The 25,609-nt window shown below is 46.5% G+C and overlaps 1 protein-coding gene across 3 annotated transcripts in view; it reads right to left on the bottom strand.

Annotated features, from left to right (window-relative positions):
* Positions 1 to 25,609, bottom strand: part of ATRN (attractin) — a 298,845-nt gene that overhangs the window by 160,759 nt on the left and 112,477 nt on the right. For 2 of the 3 annotated variants that reach the window (XM_078599563.1, XM_078599565.1), the window contains exons 12-19: positions 24,914 to 25,122; positions 21,686 to 21,804; positions 19,882 to 20,014; positions 19,398 to 19,603; positions 17,552 to 17,765; positions 16,330 to 16,521; positions 11,571 to 11,780; positions 3,480 to 3,617 (exon numbers count right to left, since the gene is read on the bottom strand). In XM_078599563.1, the coding sequence (XP_078455689.1) occupies positions 3,480 to 3,617; positions 11,571 to 11,780; positions 16,330 to 16,521; positions 17,552 to 17,765; positions 19,398 to 19,603; positions 19,882 to 20,014; positions 21,686 to 21,804; positions 24,914 to 25,122 (1,421 nt within the window). The remainder of the gene's footprint in view (positions 1 to 3,479; positions 3,618 to 11,570; positions 11,781 to 16,329; positions 16,522 to 17,551; positions 17,766 to 19,397; positions 19,604 to 19,881; positions 20,015 to 21,685; positions 21,805 to 24,913; positions 25,123 to 25,609) is intronic. The other variant, XM_078599564.1, reaches the window with a different exon arrangement.

Below are 25,609 nucleotides of genomic sequence, written 5' to 3'. Positions count from 1 at the left end.
CACACCAAACCCACTTACCTTCCTAAACAATCAATTTTTTGTCTTTGATTTGCGTGTTCCTCTTTCTGTCCTACTAAGATAAGTGTTTATTTTATTATGTCTTGTGGGATATTGGAAAGTGTATCAGGTTCCGTTCAGTTTCTGTTTGTTTAAGTTTATTTGTTACAGGGAAGGTCCCGTTTAGCCAGTTCCCTGGCTATTTTACAAGGGGGATCCGTCGTGCGTGTGCACAACAGCAAAACCAAGACAACATTCCAAAACTGATAAACAAGATGTTTGACAGTCTAAACGTAACGCACGTGAGTCAAAACAATGCAAGTGTAATACGAAAAAGTGAGGTGCACGTAAGCGCTCAACAGTATTTTAGTTTAACAGTGACGAATGTCATAGCGAGAGAGCTATGCATTGATTTAAAACGTTAATCTTTAGGCAGATCATTAAGGACTGCTACTGGAGATGGTGTTCAAATGGAAAGTAGCACCAACACCAAAACAATTGAACTAAAACAACACCAAATGTAAAGCGGCTCAAATGCAATATTTTGTGGCAGTCCTGAATCTATCGCGGACATTCTGAATTCCGATGGGTGAGCGCCAGTCTCTCCGCTGAACAACCAATCTTGTTTTTCCACAGTGGTAGTAATTTTCAAAACTTAAGTGGAATGATGAGCTGAACCCGCCCACGCAACCAGGATTTGAACTTGGAATTTTATTATTTTGAGTCTAGCTTTCTATTCCACAGCTTAGCCAACCAGACATGCTTTAATAAAAAAAAACATGAGCTTGTTGGATCCCGGTGTCTTAACTCACGTAATGAAACTTCGGCAATGCAAGCCCGCAAAGCACCCAAAACACGCATGTCTGGTTAAGCAAAATCCACACGCGATTACCGTGTCCGCATCTTCACCGTAGGCCTAAACCTCGAGATAATATCACGTGCCACAAGCAGCACACCAGCGCGTGGACACAGCACCGTCAAACTGAAAACTAATTAACAACCAAATTTGACAGGGGATTTAGAGTAAATGTTTAACTCGAAAAATTAACGCGACGAGTGTGTTTTTTTTTGCATTCACACATGCACTCTTCTGCTGGGCCCGAAGTAACCAAGTTACAACTTTGAAAGGGCAGCCTTTCAAAACAGGCCGTGAATACGTTGACATTTTCAGCGCGAATGTCCTCTGCACACACCGGAGAGCACTAAGTCCCATCATTAACTTTACAGCATCATCTGCATCCGCTGAACTTTAAGGCGCCAAAACTCGGTTTTTTTTCCTTTCCCCAGGAGACTACTACAACTTGCAAAAGAAGGTTGCTTGGGAGTGTGTGCATTCTATATAAACAAGCAACGCGCAATGCGTACTACTGAAAATATAGCCTACACATATCAACTACTGAAAATATAGCCTACACATATCAACCACGGAGCCTTTCATTTGCATATATAAACTGGTTTACAAACGGTATATATTTGTACGAGTTATACTTTGGATATGATTACAGAGCTTGGGTACAACCACAATGTTTAGGCAATGTTATTTGCTCCTGATTTTATATTCCCAAAGTCGCACTGTCAACAGTGACTTACTTTGTGTACAAATATCATTACATTGTGCATTATTGGTCTCTTTTGCCAAAACTTTGAGCATAGTATCTAATTTTCTCTTTCAGATTTCACCTTGCAATTAAATCTTTTGTGCACATATAAGGACACACATAGATGGAAAATGTATTAAAAGCATACATTGTTACGTGAAACCATGCCAATAAGTGAGGATTTGCAAACCAATCAAAAGGCATTCACTGCTGAGACTTACTTAAATATTAGTCGAAATGCACTAATTTTGACATCCGTATTTTCAGGATTTAAAAAACGATTCCCCCTGTATGGTAGAGAAAATCTCATCTGGTAAGCGTATCTTCGTCTTTTTGTGGGTCTGTTCGGCCACAGTTATGCCCCCTCCCTTTTCTATGCTCGCGCGACGTGGAGCCCTCAAAAAGAACATCTGCGCCAGTTAGAAACATTTGGGCTGGCCCTACCTACGATCCATCCTGATTTTAACCAGGCTGGATTGTGTAAGGAGCTCACAAATCATTTAATGATCTGAACACATTCCCATCAGGGAAATCCTCCGGCCAGCAAGGCTGCGTTGGCTAGGATATTTAGCATGTATACTCAGCCACCGCATGCCCAAGCAGTTTCTACTTTGCATTCAACTTAAATCATATATACGGGAATATTATATAATAGCTATCAAAGTAAAGTGTCAAAACCAAGTTTAGGTTCCTGTATTCGTGTTAGTCCAGCGAGCAGCTCACGAGCTCGTTCAAAAGGGTTTGCCAGCTTAGATCATTGACCTGTGCTGCATCCTTGCGTGTTTCTGTCCATGAGCATCTGCCCTTCTTGAAAAACGTTGGCTTCTGTTTTCAACACCGTTCTGCTTTCGCGAGTGCGCCACAGGGTAATGGCCTCGCAAAGTATGCCCGACAATCAGCACACCCAGTAAATTTTTATGAATATATAGTTGTCTAAAGGTGCCACTGATGTGTTCCAGTGGAACGCACAACGACATTACAATTCACAATCTCAGGAGGAGGATCCCAAGCGCGAACAGGGCGTCTGCGCAGAGAGAGAGCGGGACGAAGGAAACGAGACCAGAGAGCTCCTGCTAGCTGGAGTCGCACGCAGCTCCACCACGACAGAGTCATCATGCAGCACCGTGGCAAACCAAACTAAAAACTACGTTTTTTTTATTTTACCAAGTAAGGCCCAACTGAGCTATACAAGAAGCAACCAGGCCACAAATAATGTCTCAACAAAGTGGCTCATCACGTGGAAATTTATAGCACCAGTCAAATACTGGAAACGCGTATTTCAAAATGTGGAAGGAAATCCGGAGGACCCGGAGAAAAATCCACGCGACCACGGGCAGAACATGCAAACTCCAAATATGCAGGCGTCAGGGTTGGTATCGAAATCACGACCTTCTGTGTACCAGGCGAGGGAGTAAACATCTCGCCACTGCGGTGCCTGAGCCAGCACTCCACAGAGAGAGAGAGAGCGCGATAGACAAATAAAGTAATTTATTGTCTATGTATGTATGTATGTTGAACTTCGTTCACACCGTACATAGCCAACCGTACTAATCGGAGGTGCAGGGGGAAGGACAACAAAACGGTTCGCACGCTGCACTTCCGATTCCGAGGTCCCTAGTTCGATTCCATCTCCCATCGCGGCTTTTGTAACAATGGGGAAAGTTTCTTCAATCCCTCCCTCCCACCGCCTCTCTCCAGCGAGCGGTGTAAATTGGTACAACAGAGTCGACTGGCAGGGTCGCGTGTGGTGGGGTAAAGTGTGGGTATAATCCCACCTCGCCCGAGACGTCTCGCCAGCGTGGACGAGTAGGCCAAAGGGAGCCCTCCCGAGGGACTCTGGAGTAGAAGCCTTTTCTGTCAGCGTGAACGGAGCCACCCAGTTACCTTGGCAGGAGCCGCCGTTGGTGGGGTCCCCGTAGTATCCGGGCGAGCAGGTCTCACAGTGCTTGCCCATGGTGAGGTCGCTGCAATGCTCGCACACCGTCGCGTTGACGCACGTGCTGTGTCCGTTGCACTGGCAGTCTGCGGGGAAGGGGGGCAGGAGGAAAGAATGGTTTGTAATGTCACAGCAGCAGCAGCAGCAGCGGCGGTGGCAACATCTCTCACTCACTCTCTCTGTGAATGCAGAACATTGTTGGGACGGAACCATTGTTGCCAGAGTTCAAGACTTCTGGCTGTTACGACAGCACAATTTCAACGTTGCCAAAAAAATCAACAATGCGATAAGTTGAGAAGAGGCAATTCGCATGAGTTAAAGAAAGATTAGCAGAGAGAAGGATATGTACACACGGGTGGACATTGTTCGTGGTCACATGCGTTCTTCTAAACGAGCGGATGAGTAGTGGTTGGCGCACTGCGATTCCTGCCAGTGACGATTATCTGAACCGGTCCTTGGCCTCCCCTAGGTCGACTCAGCCTCAAATGAGTACCTATTGCCGTGCGTAAACATCGCCACTGCGACGCTCTCATCGATGAAGTAAACCCCCCACAGATTGGCGCTCCGCGCAGTTGTCTCTCGATGAGATTTCGCACCTCCGATTAGCGCGTTCAGCTACGTACGGTGCGAAAGACGTTCAATGTACGTCCATGAAGAGCTGGTGTCGAGTGTCAATAAAAAATACGGCGGCCAAACGGTAACATTCGCTTGTTCACTGCTCGTATTACTTTATATTGTGATCGGGGTACTCTTCCATCTCGTATTTTACTTGATGATGAATGTATTTATTAAGACATATTATTTAAATTAACTGCAATGTGTCCAGTTGAGAGGGCACACACCCATTCTGCAAACAACACATCCCAGAGCAGTTGTTAATCATGCTATAATACTTCACACAAGAAACTAATGCCTTTAAAATATATTCAACATTAATGCACTAGCTTAATAATGCATACGCTCTCTCTTTGTTTAAAACTTTAGACGCCATGAAATACTTTGCAGTGGCATTATCAAACGCGCACACATAATGGTTTTGAAGAGACATTTAAATATAATTCTCCCTGGTACACATGGAAGGCTAATGGCTGATCCCTATCATTGTCCTGCATCAGAGCCCAAATAGAGCACTCAGCATTCCTCTAATGTCATGCCTTAACCCTAACCTAATACATTAACAGCACAGCCATTTGTCAATAATTCAGTTATTCTTCAAACTTATTTATTTATTTCACAGCTTCCACAGCAAACCTCACCGGTTTTTCAATAAGCATCAGTCAGCCGAGAAGAAGCGATTACGTTTACAATGCACATTTAATATAACTAACACCTTTTCGTGGTCATGACCATCATCAGCCATAATCCATCCACCGCTGGATGACGGCTTCCCAATGCTGCCGGCCACCTCACACGGTGCCGTGATGTAAAAAAATACACCGAGTGCGCATTCCTCCTGTACTCGGCTACCGCTCAGTCATCGTCCTCGATTACCGACTACGGATGCCTTCCACGAATGCTTTTAAACAAACCCATGCACATTAAATATGAACAAAAAGACACAATACAGACGGTACAAATGAGACAAATAAAGAACAGACTCTTAAATAGAATTGCAAACCTCAATCAGGACAATGTATCGTATCGCTTGGATGGAGGGGTGAATTTGTACGAATATTGAGCATCCGACGACGTTCCACGTATTTATTTACTTATTTCTATTAAAGGTACTTTGCCAGGAAGCGCATCTCTCTTAAAAGTGCGGTCCCAGCAGTGGTGCAGAGTCACACGGGGTTACGGTTGTGGGTGGTAACGAGGACCGCACGCATAAACTCATGAAATATTAAAACTATTTTAAATCACTTTGCAGGTTTTAATAATGATGTTCTCTTTCTGTTAAACATCACAGCTTCGTTGAGCAATATTCAGAGGAACGCTGCAATGTCTCTTGGCTGGGTCGCTGGCCACATTACATGGCAGATGGGAGAGGCCATCAAAATATTTTGATGAGAGTTCCAGTCCAAGTCAACCCAGTTTGTTCAGTTAGCCACATGTCATGGTGAAAACATTCTCACTGTTACTTATCTCGTTTTGAAGTTTTCGTGACTGCAGGGATCCATACTCTTTGGTTCTTTCGGTAAAGTCACGTAGGTAGAAAATAAAAAAATAAAATAGATTAAATCACGACGTTTCGGGCGCAACACCGTCATCAGGTGGGACAACCACACCCGATGACGAACGCCTGTGTTGCGCCGTCGTGATTTAATTTATTTTATTTTATACCTACGTGACTTTACCGAAAGAACCAAAGAGTATTCTCACTGTGACTTATGTTATCATACAGGGCAGGTTCTGCTTGTATGATTAGTAAATAGGTAAAAGTTCTAACACACTACTTGTTTTTTGCAGCTTTAATTAAAATTCTACAATGGTCATAAATACATGACGGTGGTGAATCTATGCACTCGTGCGTTCTTACTTTTAAATATCATACGCACGTTTACATCAATGCAAATCACAGCACTTGCAAACGACGTTGAGTTTATGCATTAGTTGTTTACTCCTTATTTTCTGCCAACGCCATTCACGGATTACTTTGATGTGCACACGCCGCGTGCACACTTTGGAAATTAACTCGCCTATTAAACGGCCCAACTAACGTTTTGTTTCATTAAACTTTGATACGGTTAGTGGTGCACACTTGGGGTCAATTGCGGAGGAACGCAATGATTGTTACATGGAAAGGTAATTACTTCCATTACAGTGACACTTTTTCAATTACAACTTCTATTATGCTCATGTTGGAGATACAATGAGACTATAATGTACATATTAAATAGATACACTGTACGTGAATTATCCTTCCACCCCAAGAATTGTCGAGGGAGCTGTCGCAGTGGCGTAACGGTTCGCGGCACGCAACTTGCAATCCGGCATTCAGCGCGATTCGATTCCATCTCCTGGCATGGCGGTTGAAACAATGCAGGAAAGATTCTTACACCCCATCCCCCCCACCGGAGCACAAGCCCCCCCGCCCACCACTGAGGAACAAAGCACATTATCCTATCCACATTGACATGAATTCTGCAATGGAAAAGGTGCGCTGTCAAACACAACTCGTGACCACTGCAGACAGGACATGCAAAGAAAAAAAAACCGCCGAGCCCAGGACAAAAGACACTATTCTGAAAGGAATACCAATTTCACCACTTAATCAGAAAAGGGCAATGTAATTTCTAATCCATAATTCAGAGCACAAAGATGAGGCCTGGTTTTTTTCTCGGGGCTATGTCGGCACATTTAATAGTTAACTTTACACGTGGGGGAAATGCTTTGTGTCTTTTGGCATGAGCAACGCGGCACACAAAGGGTTTAATTCGCATTGATGGGGGAAAGCACATTATCCTGTTTTTTTGTGTGTAAATGCTGCGGTGGACAAGCGCATCTGTGCGCTTACATTTCGGCAACAGTTTATATTGTGCCAGGCTTGCAATTACGCAATTATGCTCTACACCTGTGTGACAACATAAGTTAAGGGAACACACCGTATATTGGTGTTGAATGCACGACAGCTTTAGACACATGGCCACATTTAAAAATACGTGCATTTGTTACGTTATTCTTATGCGGTAATAAAGACTTGTTGTGAACTGAAAAAAGGTTTGCGCTGCACAGCATTGCTGTTGGAGAATTGTTTTCGTTAAAAGTATTTTTTAAAAGCAGATACATCAAGTCTCGCGCGATACAATTAGAATGCGTCATACACAAATAATTACGGAAGATATAGCCAAGGACGTCTTATGGCCAGAGATGCTAACTTGTAGTCATCTGTGATTTTGTTAAATTGCTACATATGTCAAAGGGATCAATACTCGAGATAGGCCGAGATGGGCATTACCTGCGACGTCACTTTCAATTTCACATTATCCCCCCATTCTGACCGACATTGTGCAATTCACAATTTTACATGTGTACTTCAACGCAATGGATAGAGCATGCACGTCGGATTGGGACCCTGGTATCTCATTCAGATTGCCAATCGAATCCCATAAAAAAAGAGTGATGTTTGTAGCCGTGCAATGTGATAACATTTTGCACGCAAAAATAGCAGAGGCACTTTGAGGACAATAAACGCCCCCTCGAACAATCGCACGGCGCTTGCCAAACTGTAACCTTGCACTCCCCCCTCCACCCCCACCTGAATGAAACGAGCGCAGAGACTACGAAATTCCAATTTCTAAACGAATGAAAGCAAAAAAAGAATTGGTTTTGTATACACCGCACACTTTCTAGCTTTGGTAATAGGTATCCCCAAGTGCCAAACACGGCGGCCTCCTAAACTCCTGGAGGTCCCCCACCCTCTCTCGTGGGGAATTTCCGCTCGCAACCACCGCTTGCTTGTAACCTCCCGGGAGGGGGGGGGGGATTTTATACGTGATGTTCGATTACCGAAAGGGCTGACGGGCAAACTAAAAGAGGGGGGGGGGGTAGAAAAAAACCACATGAATAGCGTAATTGAAAAGGAAATTCAATCTCAAAACCATCACAAAAATGTTTCGCTCCATAAAATCTCGCTCCTCTATAAAATACAAAATTTAGGTACAAACCAACTCTGTCATCACTCACCCACTCAATAATGTCTACTCATTTTTACACCGCATAAACCTCCAACGGGCCTCCACAGGGGTCGTGCGGATGTTATTAAAAGTTATAATACATTCGAGTGAATGGACAAGGGCAAACCCAAAGTCTTCAGCTTCAGACACGGGGGGGGGGGGGGGGTATTCGCATGAAAAATAAGGCGTTTCAATGCCACATGCCAAAAAACGGAACAATCATGAAGGTACTAAATGTGGCACATTTGTTTAACAAACACTCCAATACATCTTCTTGGTTCTTTCGGTAAAGTCATGTAGAAGGGAAGTAATAAAATAATAAAAATAAAACATAATAAAATTATTCTCACGACGTTTCGGCCACAACGCAAGCAGCCGTCCTCAGGTGAAAACCAGGTCCGTCGAGGCGACAGAGTCTGAACTCCAATACAGTGGTTGTTAATCGTTACCAAGTAGTTGGAGTTTGATATCCAGAAACTGTAAATAAATTCACAGAGCTTAGTCCGCGACGCGATACATTTTCCCTACATTTCACTGCGCTAAATTATTATTTTGTATTCAATGGGCTTCATTTAAAATGGTAATCTTGAAACATCACACAGTGAAGAAAAACACGTGTCTTCCATACTCACATGTTGAATGCCTACAGGCGCATTATGCACATTGTGTACATGTTATGAAAAATGTATAAATGGAACCGCAAATGGATGTAAAATAACCTAAATGAGGCGTATTATATTATTTATTTTTCACATTGTACAATTGCCTTGGCAATTTATATACATGAACACGTGGCCTGCTTATTAATTGCCTCCAAGGTTGAGGTTTCTAAACAATATTCATGTCTATCGGATGCACATTGTGCAAGCGTGCCGATGAGAATTGTGGTTAAGATAAGTGCAAGATTATGTTTTCTTTGTACAATTTTCAATCAACACAACAATCGGGATACGTGGGCAGTGGGAGATAGAATACACTGTTGGACGTTTGTTGTGCAGACATGTCACAGACCACACAAAGCATCCATGATTTCACAAAAATTGGTTTGACAATAAATTATCGGAGGAAATTTTCAGTTTATTTGTTTTAGTATTTGAAGTAATTTGTTAAGTACAGTATTACTTTGATGGGCGTTGCATTGTTAAAATGAAACTATCAAGCGATTTCTATTTCATGAGGTAAAGCCCACTGAGCTATACTGTATAGCTCTTTTTCAGAAGTGACCTGGCCACAAACGATAATCTCAACGAAGTGGCTTATCACGTGGAAATGTTTTGCACCCAAATACTCTAAAACGTAATATGATTACATACGTAATATTTTTATACAAAAACAAAACAGGTTTTAACGTGATATCTTTTTAAGAGCTAATGAGATAGCGTTAAAATCTCTGGGCAAGAGTGAAAAACCAAAATGTAATTTTAAATCATCACCAACAAACAAGGCTCACGTGAAGAATAGCAATTGTACTCCAAATGTTTTTCTATAAATGTATTTTATTGGTTTTCCAGTGCAACCAGTAAAATGACAAAATCATCCATTCGATATAATTAATCAGAAATGTGGACACAGAATACACCAAAAAATATATCCTGCTATCCAGAGACCAATCCATAGAGAATGCTGCTTTGTCTGCATGTGTTCCTTTCGATTGAATAATACGAAGGGCATGGTACAAAGTGCGCTCTCTAATCAGGCTTGCACCTCGTTTTTAACCGACACGACTGTATCGCGGTGGTCACATCCCCGAGAGTGCAAAACTAGAGGAATTCCCATTAGATTTTCTGTGAGCTACACTGGTAACAAGCCAATGTGAGTATGGTCCCACAAGATGTTTGTACCGGACCCTGCCATGAAGTCGGGTTATTGATTGTGTCACAAGAATGCTGCCCATTTCCAGTGATTTCCAGCAGAAGAAATGTCATTTAGCAACGTGTGACATCACCACCAGGCCCTTACCAACGCGTGGAATCCCCATGAGGGCTTCGACACTGTTGGCTTGCATGGATTGCCGCACGTGACAAAGTGCTGCTGTGCAAGCAGGCTCGCACATTTAACCGAACTGACGTACGACAGCTCAAACGGTCATCCCTCTCATCATCTGAACTACTTATTTATACAGCGTCACTAAATTACAGCGCTTTGTCAATCCACTGCTGGATGAAGGCTTCCCCACACCGTGTAGGCCATGGGGGTTATTTGACCATACTTCACACAGGTGAGTGCAGATAGATGAAGGGGAGAAAGGGGCCTGCCCAGGACCCTTTCAAATATCACTCGCCACTGATTTAAGCCATGGCCGGGAATTTAACTTTGTTTCAAGGAGCTAATAGTGCAGCATGCCGACTCACAGGCCACTGCACAAATGCTCCATAACAACCGACCTTTCCAAGGCCCAGTATCAAATGGTCCCCGTGCCCTCTGCTGGGCAACTTCTGCAATCGTGATCCATTTTGATATATATAAAAAAAAAATTCGCGAAAAACTAAATCAACACAAAAGGCGACTAGTTTATTTTTTCCCCTTTTGTGAGGGCATTCACTTTTAATCCAGCTGCTTCGCGAACAAGTTTGGTGGATTACTCGGAAACACGGCGATAATGGGGAGCTCATGAGACCACTCACCCGTCAAAACTTAAGAGCCTTCGGGAGGCGCGATGGGGAGCAGGTGTTCCATTGATACATATGTGCAGGGCAGAGTTCAACTATCTCCTCCCTTACGTGCAACGTTTCTCCAGCCGACGGCACAAAGATACTCACGAAAAATGTAATGGCCAAACATTCTCACGCATGAGCCTCTTGTGGTGGACAAATCAAGACAGGCAATTAAAAAATAATTTGCACTACAAACAGCTGATGGGTCGGTATACAATGCTACAGTGTGACATAACCAAGCGGTCACGCGTTGACTACTCAGAATCTGAATATCTAGTTACACTGGAGGAATCCGATGAGCAATAAAGCTCTTTTTTTCACAGATGTCCCGTAGGAGCATGGGGTCAGGATGTCACAACAACAAACAATACAAAAACACAATAGGAGTGAAAAATATTGGAAAGATAAGCAAATAAAAAAATAAAAATGGACAAATAAAACTAAACTTATTTCATCACCACGGTGATGCAAATATGGCGCCCGCCTGCGCCACAGTGGACGTTAAAGATCCTCCAACATCATTTGAAAGAAGGCCATCGTTGGCCAGTGCCACGGTCCCAATTTGCCTCATATGAAAGTTTCCTGAAATGTACTCAATTGGCATTGCTCAGAGTAGCATCGCTGCCTACCAGCAGACTATATGTCTGCAAAAAACACAGCACCATCATGATGGCCCTGCCCTGCATAAGTATAAATATAAATATTAAAAAAAAAACGGCGCTAATACCAACGGTAGCCAATTGGTTACGTGACGATCGCTGTCGCCATTTACCTGGGCAGGTGATGAAATTCCAGGTGAACGAACGGTCCTCCCGACACATGCTGGTGTTAAGCGTGGCCCGCGTGCCGTTGACGGTGACGGGAGCCGTCGCTGAGCCCTCCATGCACTGGCCCTTGCCCGTGTCGCTGGGATCGTTGCACCAGCCGCAGCCTGGCTGCTCCATGCAACCGGCGCACGTGCGGTAGCCGGAGCAGTTCTCCGCTGCGGGAGAGGAGGTGCAGGAGGAGGTGGTGGAGACGGGAGCCATGGGGATGAAGCACAGGTGGTAGCGACAACCATCAGGTATGTGTCAGAATAATAAATGTATAGAACTACATGTATTTGCCTTACTTACAAATTTCAGATCCTAGAGAATACATGCCTTACAAAGCATGCCCTGGGCAGCATTTCCTTTTTCAAGGTCTGCTGTAAAAAATGTAGACTACAATTTGTTTTACATAAAAGAGGCACGTTGGTAAAAAGCCTGTTCCAAATCCGAGTGGCTTTATTCACTGGAGGATTGCAGCAGGATTTAAAAAAATGCACAATCCGGCAAGCAACGGGGTCTCATACATTGCAAAGCATCTGCACATCCTCCTGTCACGTGCCTGGTTTAACATGGGCAATGAGCAAACATTCAGTAAATCAAGCAGACGCAGGCCCCAGCTGGGGCATTGCACTCCTCATCGCCAGGCAACCCTGGCCTGCGCCTGACGCTACCTATGTATGTAGAACTTATTTTGCACCGTACATAGACAACCTTGCTAATTGGTGGTGAGGGGGGGGGAACAAACTAAATACAATAATCAGTTTTAAAGATAATTTTTTTAATCTATATAATTTAAAAGTGCATAGCTCCAGTGGCTTCCTAACATCGGAAGGAAGAGCATTCTGGAAGGCCGCAAAAGCACGCATCTGACATGCAGTGACCGTCGACACCGCATGCAGGCCGCTGAGATTACGATGTCCGAGATCGGCCTCAATCGCACGAGTCCACATCAGCCTCGGTATGCCCCTAGGGCCACCTCCAACAGCGAGGAAGGCCCGTCGATGATTGCCATCTCTGGTGTGATCCGCCAACATCATGAACCCGGGCAAAGTTTCCGGAAAGCCGGCAAACCTGCAGGCTCTGTTTCGGACACCGGCCGACGTGCCGTTCAAAGACGGACTTCGGCGTCTGTGATACGCTCCTGAGAGTCAACGCGAAGCGTCCGTCACAAGGCATCCACAGGGTTTGTATGTAAAGACACCATCATGAACCATGTTTCTGTGCCCATACAACGACACTGGTAGGCGGTACACACTTGTAGAAGCGGACCTCCTTTGCTGTTGTAATTGTTGAGTGACAGACGTTTCTGTCAAACAGGTTCACTCACTCACGTGTGACTGAAATTCGTCCTTTAACTTCAGCCCCACTACTTGCGGTATGATGGAGGTTGCAGCCAAGGCAGGGGAAAAATGTAACCGCATCAGCATCGTTATCCCCAACCTGACCCTGAGTTTAAGTCATGTGGCCGCTCATCACCGTTCTGGATTTTGGTGGTTGCCCAATTTATTCCCACGCCAAATGGGAAGGCTTTGGTTACGCGCAATCGCCAGCGTGAGGAGTAACTCTCCTAGCATCGCGGGCAGCAGGACAAAAATCTCTTTATAGGGCAGCTTGGTGAATGCCTTCGTTGCCCAGGATTGGCTCTCGGCAGACGCGACAATGTGCCACACGTTGCAGGATCCAGCCCACTGGAGTAAGAAACAGCAACGATGCAGCCATGTGGCGCACCACTTTCAATAGCGAACAAGTCAGAGCACTGGCCATCCCCGCAAACACAACTGAGCGTACAGGCCTCCCGATTAAGCTATGTGTGTTTGACCAGGTAATGCCCACTGAGCTATGTAGCTGTTTTCCATAAGCGAACTGGCCACAAATGATAGTTCAACGGTGTGGTTTATCACGTGGAAATGTACAGCAGCAGAATCGTCTAAATGCACGTTGATTCGAGATGTGGAGGGAAAAACTGGAGCACCCGGAAAAAATGTACGTGACCACCGGGGGAGAGAGACATGCAAACTCCAAATATACAGCAGTCAGGGTTGGGATCAAACCCATGACCTCCTGTATACCAGGCAAGGTAGTTAATATCTCGTCACTGTGGCGCCCTTATATTAAAGAACTGCTTTTGAAATGCCGGTGCATTTTGCTTCGAACTTTCAGCTCCGCTGGGGTCAATAGGCGAGGTCAACTCTAAACCGCATCATGGCAGCAGACGTGGATACCCGACGCGCAAATGGAAACTTAAAAACTCTCCAGGAGTGGCGTGTGACTGTGGGTCATCGAGAACAGACCGTCCAACAACGTGTAACGACGCAATGCCCCCATCCACAGATACGAAGGAGGCGTCATCACAGCGATACACTCCGCTGGCTTCTGGACGCGGTTATCTGGCTCGAGCGCCTGAACGTGAAATTGTGGTTGTTGCCTCTGCATCCACATCAGCAGCCGTACGACAGGCAGAAGAGTTTGTCAGAATCAACAAACGAGATGCAATATCACGTTTACGGTGTGGCTCCACTGACGGCACAAGGTCACAGCCCATTACTTGTCTGAGGGACGGCACGTTCAAAAGTCATTCCATAAACAAATATTAAAATAATAACAGAGGACAGGACATACGTTTGCAACAAAAAAATTACTTATTACAGGAGTGGAACATTTGGTCCGAGGGAGATTACTCTAAATGGAGGTGAAACGCCTTCTCATCGAGACAAGGTGACTGCAAATATGTGGCGTGCTAACCACGGCAATGTAGCTTAGCATGAGGCTGTGCGACGGAGAGGAAAAACACGACTTTGGAGCCAAGTTGGCTTCATGTGCAAACCGGCACTGAAAGAGCTGACTGCACGTGAAATTACTTCTAACAAGAGTGAGCTTTCTACCATTAACAAGAAGAGAAAAACTGCCTTGTTATATTAGAACCGTGTCAATTCAAATGATTCACCTGCATTTTCTGAAAGGTACAGATGCTTCGGCTAATTTGCATCCTGCATTACTCGCTTTGTATTATTTACGATTTGCGAATGAGCTACTGAATATATCATTGAGATTTTTTACTGGTTACTTCATCATCGTCATAATCATCATCAGACATGATCTATCCGCTGCTTTATGAAGCACCCTCCCCTCCCCCCAGGTCACGTGAGGCAACAATCCATCGGGCTCCCGCACACAAACTGATCTGACTGCTACGTCTCTCGAGTGCTGCCTTTGGACTGCCACTCCACGGTTAGTCTCAACCAACAGGCAAGCATCCCCCCCCTTCTAACGCCGTGTGCTTCCCAAGCTTCACTCACAGTCAACACGACGTCTCGAACTTGTCGCAGGAGGTTACACGCACCGATCAGAAGACGGAGAGAGAAGGGACAATATCGAACCGCAAGATACAGCGGAATGAGAGAGGTTGTTTTTGCTTAGAGAGGTAACTAAGCAAAAAGACCGAATGTGCATATACTCCGTAAAACTATTCAGAAAATAATGAGAAAATAAATCGGAGAACATAGCACAAAGTACTTTAAGACATCGTAGAAAAAATGGGAGCAGAAAGGCAGAAAAATGGCGGGTTTATGATTGGCATTACACAAATGGTAGCCATTAGAGGAAAATATGAAACTATAACCCGTAATAGACAGAATTTTTAAAAAAGTGCAGGAATTTTATACAGGTCTCTTGAAAAACAAAATCATATATCACATAGGTCAAACAATGTTTCAGATTCACTACCAAATGCACATTCTGATATTTGTATTCAGCGGTTAATTTTTGTCAAAACATTTTAAAAGTATTTCTTCACTTCATTACAAGTACCCTCGCTCATTATGTCGCTGCCAACATTTGCGTGTTGTTTTCTGTGTATTGCCCACACCGCATTTATAGAACAAAACTTTATAAATAGGGCTGCCCTGGTTTCAAATAGAGTAACTTGTGAATTCAAGTGTTTTTCAAATCTATTTCAAAGAGGGGTGACAAATGACACGTCTAAACTCGTGAAAATCAATAAGCACTGTGAGCAAATGACGATAATTAGAAACACACAAACAGGTGAAAGACGACATTATATTGGCTGGTAAGAAAGGTGACCCGAGGGCAGGATGCGCCGTGAGAATGACAGCCAGAATTTCAAAACGCCCAGAGAGAGGACGACCACCGAGGAGATGGAGCGATGAAACCTGCTCCCGTGTGCAGGTGCCGGGTGGATCGTTACATCGCAGGATTGTGAGACGCGGCGGGCTCCTTGGGTGAGGACTTCACATCCATCAGTGGGATTGATTACGGCCGATGATGATCACGATGGAGAATATCATAGTCCGTATTACTGTTTTAACAATATCACTTTCCTAGGTACCCACATGCAACACCGATTATAAGCAGAGACAGGTTATATCATTACAGACCCCCACACCCCCAACTGAAAAAAAGTTCAATCATCTACACTATTTTTTCACACCTGAATACTCCAATTCACAGTCGTGGGTCCAGGATGGCTTTGTTGTTGTCGTAAAGGGCAACATCGTGGCCAAGAAATTATTAATGGCGAGACTTTTAAAACTGCCTAGGAAATAAACGCTCGTGCCGGTGATAAAAACGCACTTGTTCCCTGCCACAGTGAACGTCAGGTGCTCGAAACCGCCACGAAGAGGCGTTTTGCAGGGCGAGGTGCTGCGACGGACCTTTCTGTGTGGGTGCATGCGCTGTCGAGCGGGGGCGAACGCGCACACTCACGTGGGCAGGCGTTCATCGTGTGCCACTCCATGCACTGGCCGTAGGGGAAGGAGGGCACGTAGGCGTTAGCGTCCACGCAGCGCTTGGCGTTGCTGCACCACATGCAGTCGGTGCTGCCGCTGGCGCACTCGGCGCAGGTACGCCGCGCCGCGCACGGCATGCGGCACTGACGCGCGTTCTGGTTCGGGTTCACTGCGGGCGGCGGTGCAGACGTAGTAGACGCACACGCACGCACGGAGGCAGACAGACGTGCAAACACATGTACAACAAAAAGTCAAGTCAAGCGTGGCGGCGTATGCCAAGACGCACCAGTACCAGCCATCTGGTGACAGACCCAAGAGGTTCCTCTTGGCGAGCCCCAAGGTGAGCCCCCCTTCCTGGGGGTCCCTCCTGGCAAAGTACCCAAGCGAGCTCCCTTCCGAGCCTGGTCAGTCACGGTCAATCCGACGCAGCCACGAGTCCCGTACGCACACAAAGACTACCCTTGTATTCTTAACAGACTGTTGGGGCAAGTGCTGTTCGGCGAGTAGCACCTATAAAGGTCGGCACTGCACACGAGGTGGTGGATGGCCAGCACTACGCCTGATCGCCTTTGTCTCCACAGTGGTGATGGTTTTACCAGGTGCTTATTTGAGGCCGAGTTCACCTAGGGGAGGCCCAGGACCCGTTCAGATAATCGTTACTGGTGTTGGCCATGAGTGGGAATCGAACTCGGATCGCCGGTTTTGTAGCACAGCGCACTAACCGCTAAACCACCACTCCTCTACACAACAACAACCACTCCTCTACACAACAACAACCACCACTCCTCTACACAACAACAACCACCATTCGCCACTAAGTGGCGGTGACATCACCACGGCGCTTGTGCCAGGCTACGCGCACTTTAAGGCTATGTGAAGTGTTGAACGCCCGCTGGCAGGAGGTCACGGGACAGACCCAGGAGGTGCCACGGCTCGACTCGCCGAGCTGAACGGCTGATGCTCCCCGACATCACCACACCCACACGCATACACACACGCACAACAACAACAACAACCGCCATTCACCACTAAGTGGCGGTGACGTCACCACGCACACACACACACGCACACACGCGCGCACTCATCCAGCAGCCGAGCCTCCTGCGCACGACCGGCCGCTGCTCACGCTCGCTGCAGCAGGGGACGCGGCGGCGCGGGGGTGGGGGGGGGGGACGGGGGGGGGGGGGCCGGCGGCGTACCGACGGGCTTCTCGCAAACGCTGCCGCGGGTCAACTCCGTGCACGTGTAGGCCTTGAGGCGGCCCGCCTGGCTGGGGGGCGACAGCACGGCGCAGAACCCCGAGCCGCTCGGCTCGTTGGCCTCCCACACCAGCGTGGAGTTGGTGAAGGCGGCGCCATCCTCCCAGCGCCAGTGCGACACGTTGAGGCCACGCAGGCCGACCCATGGCATCAGCTGTGTGCGCGGGGGGTGGTGGTGGCGGGGGTGGGAGCAGAGCACAAGGAGAAAGTGAGAAGAAGCAACGCGGTGGGCAAGCTGGTCAGTGCAGTTAAGCGAGCCTCTGACTCCCCTTGCCTGCATCATCATCATCATCATTACGATCCATGGGCAGATCGCCCATAGGTGTCCACTGCAAGTTTAGTCACTTGTCTCCGCTTTCCTCTGTTATTGTGCCAATGTGTTCCATGTTCAAGTAGCGCCGCATCTTTCCGGCATCAATCTCTTATGTCGTCGTCAAGCCATTCTCTGATAGGTCTTCCTCTTACATTTTTCCGAACAAAACCACACTTTTAATTTTCCGTTCTTGTCCAACCTACAGATGTGTCCAAATAGTGGCAGTTTCCTTCTCATCACTGCCTGCATCATCAAGTTTGCTTCTTCTATGTGCAACCTTTTTCTTACTTCTCCGCTGGTTCTACAGCGTATGCAGCATACTCGTCATTGTCTGCTTGACGACTACCACATTGCCCTTGTAGCTTCTGGGTTCTCACCGATGTAAGGACTGTCCAATGGAAAGCAAAGACGTCTGAGATTTGATGGTGTAAGTAAAAAGAGGCCAAAGCCGTTCTTTATAACCCCGTATCTCCACTGCTCGACGAAACCGCCACGCTGTCCCATCCCCCCCACCGACACCATTCGTGCCTCTCGGCATACCACGAACGCCACATCCAGTCGTGTTGCGGCTCTCGCACTTATTGAAGCGCTCTCGCACTTATTATCGCTGAACACACACGTGGAGACGCGAGTTACTCGAGTTAGTCCATCCAATCCGCTGAAGCGGAATGCTGTTTCCAAGTAAATGACTGATGATCACCCTGAATGTGACCTTTCAATCGAAGCTGGGTTGGTACTTGAATGGCAGACTGTGTGGGAATACCAAGTGGTAGGGCGCACACTACAAGAGAGCTTGGAGAGGGCAGCGGATCAAATAATTTAAATCTATGAAACCTCATGCATGATTTGCTTTTGAACATGGGTTTTCTGCCGACAATATGGTTTCCTCGTACGTGTTGAACACTCATAATTGGAACTGGCAAAATATCAATTCAGAGCCCCAAAAATATGGTTTACTCGGTGAGGCTTTTCTTGATACACAAAGGGCCAATTTGCACTCGGGGAGACCCAGGACCGATTCAGATAACCGTCACTGGTTTTAGCCATGAGCGGGAATCAAACTCAGTTCGCCGGGTTCGTAACGCAGAGCGCGAACCGCGACACTCCTGCTCCCCCAACACACAAAGACAAAGATCCCCATATAGCCTGTAACTGTGGGGGCAAGTGCTGTTAGCAAGCACCTATGAAGGCCGGCACGGCACGTGAGGGGGTGATTGGCCAGCTCCACGACCGACCGCCTTTGACTCCACAGTGGCGATGTTTACACACCACAACAGCTACTCATTTGAGGCCGAGTCAACCTAGGGGAGGCCCAGGATCAGTTCAGATAATCGTCACCGGTGTTGGCCGTGAGCGGGAATCGAACTCGGGCCGCCGGGTTCGTAGTGCTAGGCACGCTAACCGCTACGCTACCGCTCCCCACATACACACGAAAGCAAAGACACACAGACAAACGCGCGTGCACGTCCCCACCTCGTTGGTCATGAGGGCCAGCTTGGCCAGCACGTGCTCCACTTCCTTGGCGGTGGTGAGCGAGGCGGGGATGCCGTTGTGACTAATGCAGTCCATGCGCGCGTTGTCGTAGTTCACCACGCTCGTGTTGATCTTGTAGCAGGACTCAGCCACGCGGTCCCAGCCGTCCCCGCACATGTGGTCTGCAGCATGAGCCAATTTAAAAACTGGTCATCAGAAAACACGTTTTTTAAAGATGTAATTCTCATCGTGCCCCATGCTGTAACGCAGTCTCTAACTGTAGCTCTCCGGCCCCTCCACTTAGAGCTATGAGGACGGTCCGTTGCCTGAAACGCCACCTTTTAACTATGACTTCCTTTTCAGGCAATAGGTGTTATTGACGGATGCGTTGAGTTGTTTTTCACTCGCCCAAAGTGCTGGGTCGCTTGCATACATCACGGCATTCTTACGCGTGTACACATTTCTTGCGGCGAGCTATGTATACCTGGCACAGCCATGCAATGCTGGTTCTTGCTCTCCCACTGACAGATGGAGTCGTTGACACAGCCCAGGCAGCTGGGGAGCTTGGCACAGGTGTCCTCAGCTCGGACCTGGCACTGGCTGAAGTTGATCACCGGCTTTGTGACAGCGCGTGGACAGGACAACAGAAACAAACGTAAAGCTGCGTTAATAGATTCAACATTTTTACGAACACCTGTGGACACAGGACAACGTTAACAATGCACGCTTGATGATCGTGGCCCCTCAAAAGCCAGTCAAAGTTCAGGTGGAACCGTATAGCCTCTGGTTTAAAACAAAATCGACCGTCTATATATACAACGCGGCAGAAAACGTGGTGTTGCCAGGCTACGTAGCACAACAACGGCAGTGGAGAGCGGAGGGAGAGAGATGCGCTGCCAAACAAAATTGCAAAAAGTTCCACTTTTCATACGTCTGAAAGGTAACAACGAAACTAAGCGTAACACTTATATGAACCACCGTTGCAAATGCCTCAATTACAATCGGCATTATTGTTTCAAAGGTCACCATTAAAACGTGATGATAAAATATCAAAAGCTGCATAGATATCAAGCAACAGCTGAAATGATACATTGCGTTTCAGGTTCAAGGTGTGAGATCTAATCAATAGCAAATACATGTTCAATCTTCAGTCTGTAGGAGACCAAAAGCAGGCAACTTTATATAAATTAAACAATTAAAAATGTTTTATTGATGAGCCACCAAAATGCAATTATCGGCTCACTATAACAGGGGAAGTATGATAGTTGTGACAACTGAAGATAATTTATTTTACGTTGAGGATAACCGGGTGGTTGAGGGTTGTCTCGTACATTTTAAGAGGACTAAACCAGAAACCCTAAATGCCCGGGTTGGAATCAAGGCTACTACTCGGGAATACCCAAGGGATGTGTGTTGTATTTTTTTTATTTGATTGTCACTTAATCTGTCTTCAAGACTAAATATAAATGACTACATCAGATGGCTGGCGTGACCCAAACTGCTCTTTGCAGAGAACCGGTGCCACCTAATGGTGGGTATTGAATTGAATTCAGCAAGAGACACGCAATTCCACCACTAGGGGCATTCCATGCCACGGCGTGATGCTCTGCCAACTGGTACAAAAATTGGCAGGCTATTGTATCACCGCATCACGTAACTCTTGACAGCCCAAGTGATATTGCTGGTGTATAATTACAGCATGAGTACGCTTTCAAACTGCATATGTTGGGAATAAAATTACACACAAGAGACACAACAAATAGCGTACAAGTACACATACATCCTGTGATAAAATAGGTGCACACAATCTGCAGTCTGACTTACAGAGTATAAAGGCAATACGATCTATCCACTGGCTCCCAATACGGTCTTCCAACAACTACAAGATCCTGACTTTCTTTATTTCACATGGACGGCAACTTCATCCCAGACGGCCTACAACTTCAATGCTCATGGTCGAGGACTTCAACCTGGAAGCCACTGGAGCTAGGCACTTGTAAAACCTGAATTGAAAACGAATTTCTTTAAAACTGCTTTGTTACATTTAGTTTTTTTGTCCTTCCCCTCGTACCTCCGATTAGCACGGTTGGCTACGTACGGTGCGAAAGAAGTTCAATATGCGTATATACAAACACGGAGACACACACACATCCACAATAAGAGGAGTACACAAATTTGCACACGAGTGCTTGTGACATCAAACGTACCCTTGCCCGCGTTGGGGTGTTTCAAAGCGACACAATCAACGCCAGCGCATGAGCGTGGCAAGCGCGAGCAGGCGATCGTACCTCCACTGTGCAGTTGGACTCTAAGGGCGTGCAGGCATCAGTGCACCACTGGCAGCTGGCCAAGTTGGAGGTGCAGCTTCCGCAGTCCTTGAACATGCTGCACACCTTTTCAGTGGCGGCTGCACAAGACACACGGCCACAGCGGAGCACAGCAACGTATCAGCAATGTGTCAGCAACATCAGCCGTGAGCAACTAACGGGAGCAAACCAGGAGTCCTGTGGCTAAACTCAATAATGACAGTATTAAAAGTACAGGCCTTTAGCAATCCACTGCTGGATCGAGGCATCTCCACACCGTGTTGGTTGTGAGGAGTGGGTTGTCTGACCATACTTCACCACACTGCTCAGTGCAGACTGGTGTTAGCCATGGCCGGAAATCAACATCAGGTCACCAGGATGAAAGCAGAGAAAGCTATGTTGCGCCTGTGTTCCCCCGTCAAATAATGTTACGTGGTTTATTGTAACTCCAGGATTACTTGCAGTGTTAATACATTTGCTTCTCACAGTAAATTGAACATTACCTTGAATTAGAACCCATAAAAGTTTGGGAAATACCCCAACGTGTGCAGGAAACACATTTTCAAGGTTGCTTCAGTATCTATGCATAAAAAGATCGTAAATAAATAAGCTAATAAATAGGTTTCCAAATGCAACATTTAGTTGCATAAATATATTCACAAGCAATGCTCTTAATTATTAACATTTGTTAATTAACGATTGGCGCTTACTCGTACATTGTTTTGCATTAATTAAACAGACTCCCAGAATGGCAAATTGATTTCTACCAATTTTCTCCAGATATGTTTGTGGCCCCGAGCTGAAAAATCCTACGGCCTTCCCAACCGAACCGTGCGGGGGGCCATCACCGCACAGCGACTCCCTGGGGGCCAGGGTTTATTCCATCATTTACAGTGCACGCTGCACCACCGTTCAGCTTGGAACCACAGCAACACCAAGTCGCACGCTGCCACTGCAATGGTTCAAATCAAGGTGAGAGACCGCCAACACTGTTTGGAAAAGCACGCGCAAGTGTCATTGAATGATAAGCTCATATCGGGTGATGGAAGCGGACAAGCGGGGGGGGGGGGTTCTGTAATGCCGCTTGCAATACGAAGCGCAGCAGTCAGCAGTGATTGAAATATTAACATTTTAAGATGACCCTTGAAGCGACGTTATTGAGTGTCGCAATAGGCCAGAGCGCAGTGGAGCTTATCCAATTCCGAACGGGGTCACTGATATTAAGCTGCAATGACAAGTGCACTACCCAGTGTTTTGGCTAAGCCAAAATGTCAAACAGTTCTTGGGACATTTATTGCAGGCAAGCTTTGCATGTAATGCCATTATTGCCAAGATTCATATAATAATAATAAGCTATACATCCCAATTTATAAATAGACATTATTTAAAAATGCACACAAGTGGGTGCGCGTACACGAGGCATGAAACAAATGTTTCAATGGATGAATTTATCAACAGATATTTTTGAGAAACAGGATTCAATTGCAAGTCTAAATGTGACCCGAATTTGTCACTCTGTGTGCTCTTTATAGCACCTCATGGGTGCCCCGTGCTCTTTTGGTTACCACTGCCGCGCGTTAAATCTCTCAGTGGTGGTAATCGACCCTTCACAATGTCACCTTGTCTAGTCCACGTATTGCATGAGATTGGGCATCATGATTGTATATACGTGCGTGCAACTTTTTAAAATCCAATTCTCATTTACAATGAGGAATTTTTTTTTCATCTTTAGGCTATTAAATATCTAATGGCTTAATTAGGAAACAAAGATGATGAATTCCCAAAGTAAAATTTTCATTACCACTTGAAAATAAATAACAATATATAACAAAGACTGCCAAATTGCCATGGCATGCACTTTAGCATTCCCTACAATTCGGCGGTCTCAAATGGAAGTCATTTGTAGAAGACCTTTCCATTGCGCTTTCAAACAAACTCCATAACAAGTGGAGGCCTTCGCATTTAATTTTAATGTTTAGCAGAATTGTATTTAATTGACCACGCCAACTGTGCAGAATGGAGGCGAAGTTAATGGATGAGTCAGTGTGCGGCATTCACTCACTTAAAATATTTTGGACACAAAGGAGGATTGGAACATTTTAGAAAATCTACAAGGAGCAATTATTTTTGTTCGACTCGGAAAAGCAATTTAAATTATGCCCGATCAAAACACTAAACCACAATGCCATGAGGCCGTTCATGAATTATCGCAGATGTTCAAGGATAATAATTTTAGGCCGAGTTGACTTAGGGGAGGACCGGGCCAGATTCTGCAACGACTGGCAGTTAAAACGCATGGCAAGAGATCGAACCCAAGTTGCCCAGGTCGTAGTGCATCCGTTGTGGTGCTAACCACTCCACCACTGCTCCAGCAACAAATTAATGACAAAGCACCCTCATGTAGCAAACGTAAACGGAGGGAACTAGCTGTCAGCGAGCACCGATTATTTCCCGTAAATGCCGTAATGCAATATATAACCGTAAAGATTAATGACAATTCACGGCCATTCGTCACGAAGGTCCCCCCCCCTTACCCCCCTTTGACTATATTTGACCGTGCTATTGGCTGGTGTGTGTGGACTGGGGGGGGGGGGGTCAAGATTGGTCCAAATATCAATTCGCTAATGGTGATAGCCATGGACGGGTATAGAACTTGGCTTGCCGAGTTCTATACCCGTAGTGAGCCAACCGCTACACGACCGCCCGCTGCCTCACCACCACCACGCCACCAACAACAACAGCGGCAATTTTCCACTTAGTGGCGTTGATGTCACCACGACGCTCGTGCCAGGCCAGGTGGACTCCTGCTCCACCAACAAAGACAAAGGTCCCCCGTATATCCTATGAAGGCCAGCACGGCACACGAGGTGTTTGGTGGCCAGCACCACACCCGGCTGCCTTTGTCCCCAGTGGTGATGTTAACACACCGCACCAGGTACTCATTCGAGGCTGAGTCGTCCTAGGGGAGGCCCAGAACCAGTTCAATTAATCGTCATTGGTGTCGTCCTCGTGCGGGAATTGAACTCGGCGTCGCCGGGTTCGTAGCGCAGCACGCTAACTGCCGCGCCACCGCTCCCCCCTCAACGTACGCACGCACACGCTCGCAAACACTCGTTCACACGCTCACACGCTCACACGCTCGCACACACTCGCACACACTCACACGCTCGCACGCTCACAGCTGCCGGCGGCAACGAGGGGAAGACGCACCTCGTTTCTGAGGACAGGTCACGTTGTGGGTGCCGATGCCGTACTCGGAGCCCACAGGCAGGCAGCGCGTGCTGTTCCACACGCAGCGCAGGCCGGGCCGCGCGCCCTCGCAGCGCTCGCGCTCCGAGAAGACCTCGCAACTGAGCGGCGTGTACACCAGCAGGTCCTGCAGCAGGAGGCTGTCGAAGCCGCCGAATATGTACATGGAGCTGCCGAGGGGAGACGGACGCACGGGGGTCTCGGTTAAGTGCGAGTCTTTTTTTCTTGGAAGAACAGCTGATCAAAAAAAACTATCTACAATAGTGTGTTGAGGTTTGGCCAACGGTTCGACAGCATCGGACGTTATTTGATGCATAGTGTCCGCACCTGCTGTGTAAGTGTAGACCGTGCGGTGGTTGGTTATGTGTGATGAACGGATTTTCACCTCGCCATGTTCACAACAGGACGAGATGCCATTTTCTGAAAGCATTGTCCTAACGTAAAAAGTATTTAGAGATTTTATTAAATGCAGTGCGATACGATTTGGATGTATCGCACAGTTTAGGTATAAGACGTAGGATACTCTATCTATAACATAGAATTCAAACATTTCTCTTATGTCGGTGATGTTTGATAAAAAAACAGATTACAAAACCTCATACAGTATTTATCCACAGCCATATATACATGCACCTATCTATTACGGTATGTTCAGAA

This window comes from Lampetra planeri, chromosome 12 (genome assembly GCF_965212315.1).
Source record: "Lampetra planeri chromosome 12, kcLamPlan1.2.h2, whole genome shotgun sequence".
In the NCBI taxonomy this organism is placed as follows: Eukaryota; Metazoa; Chordata; class Hyperoartia; order Petromyzontiformes; family Petromyzontidae; genus Lampetra; species Lampetra planeri.
The sequence above is the reverse complement of the archived record's forward strand: the minus strand, read 5'-3'. Positions and strand labels throughout refer to the sequence as shown.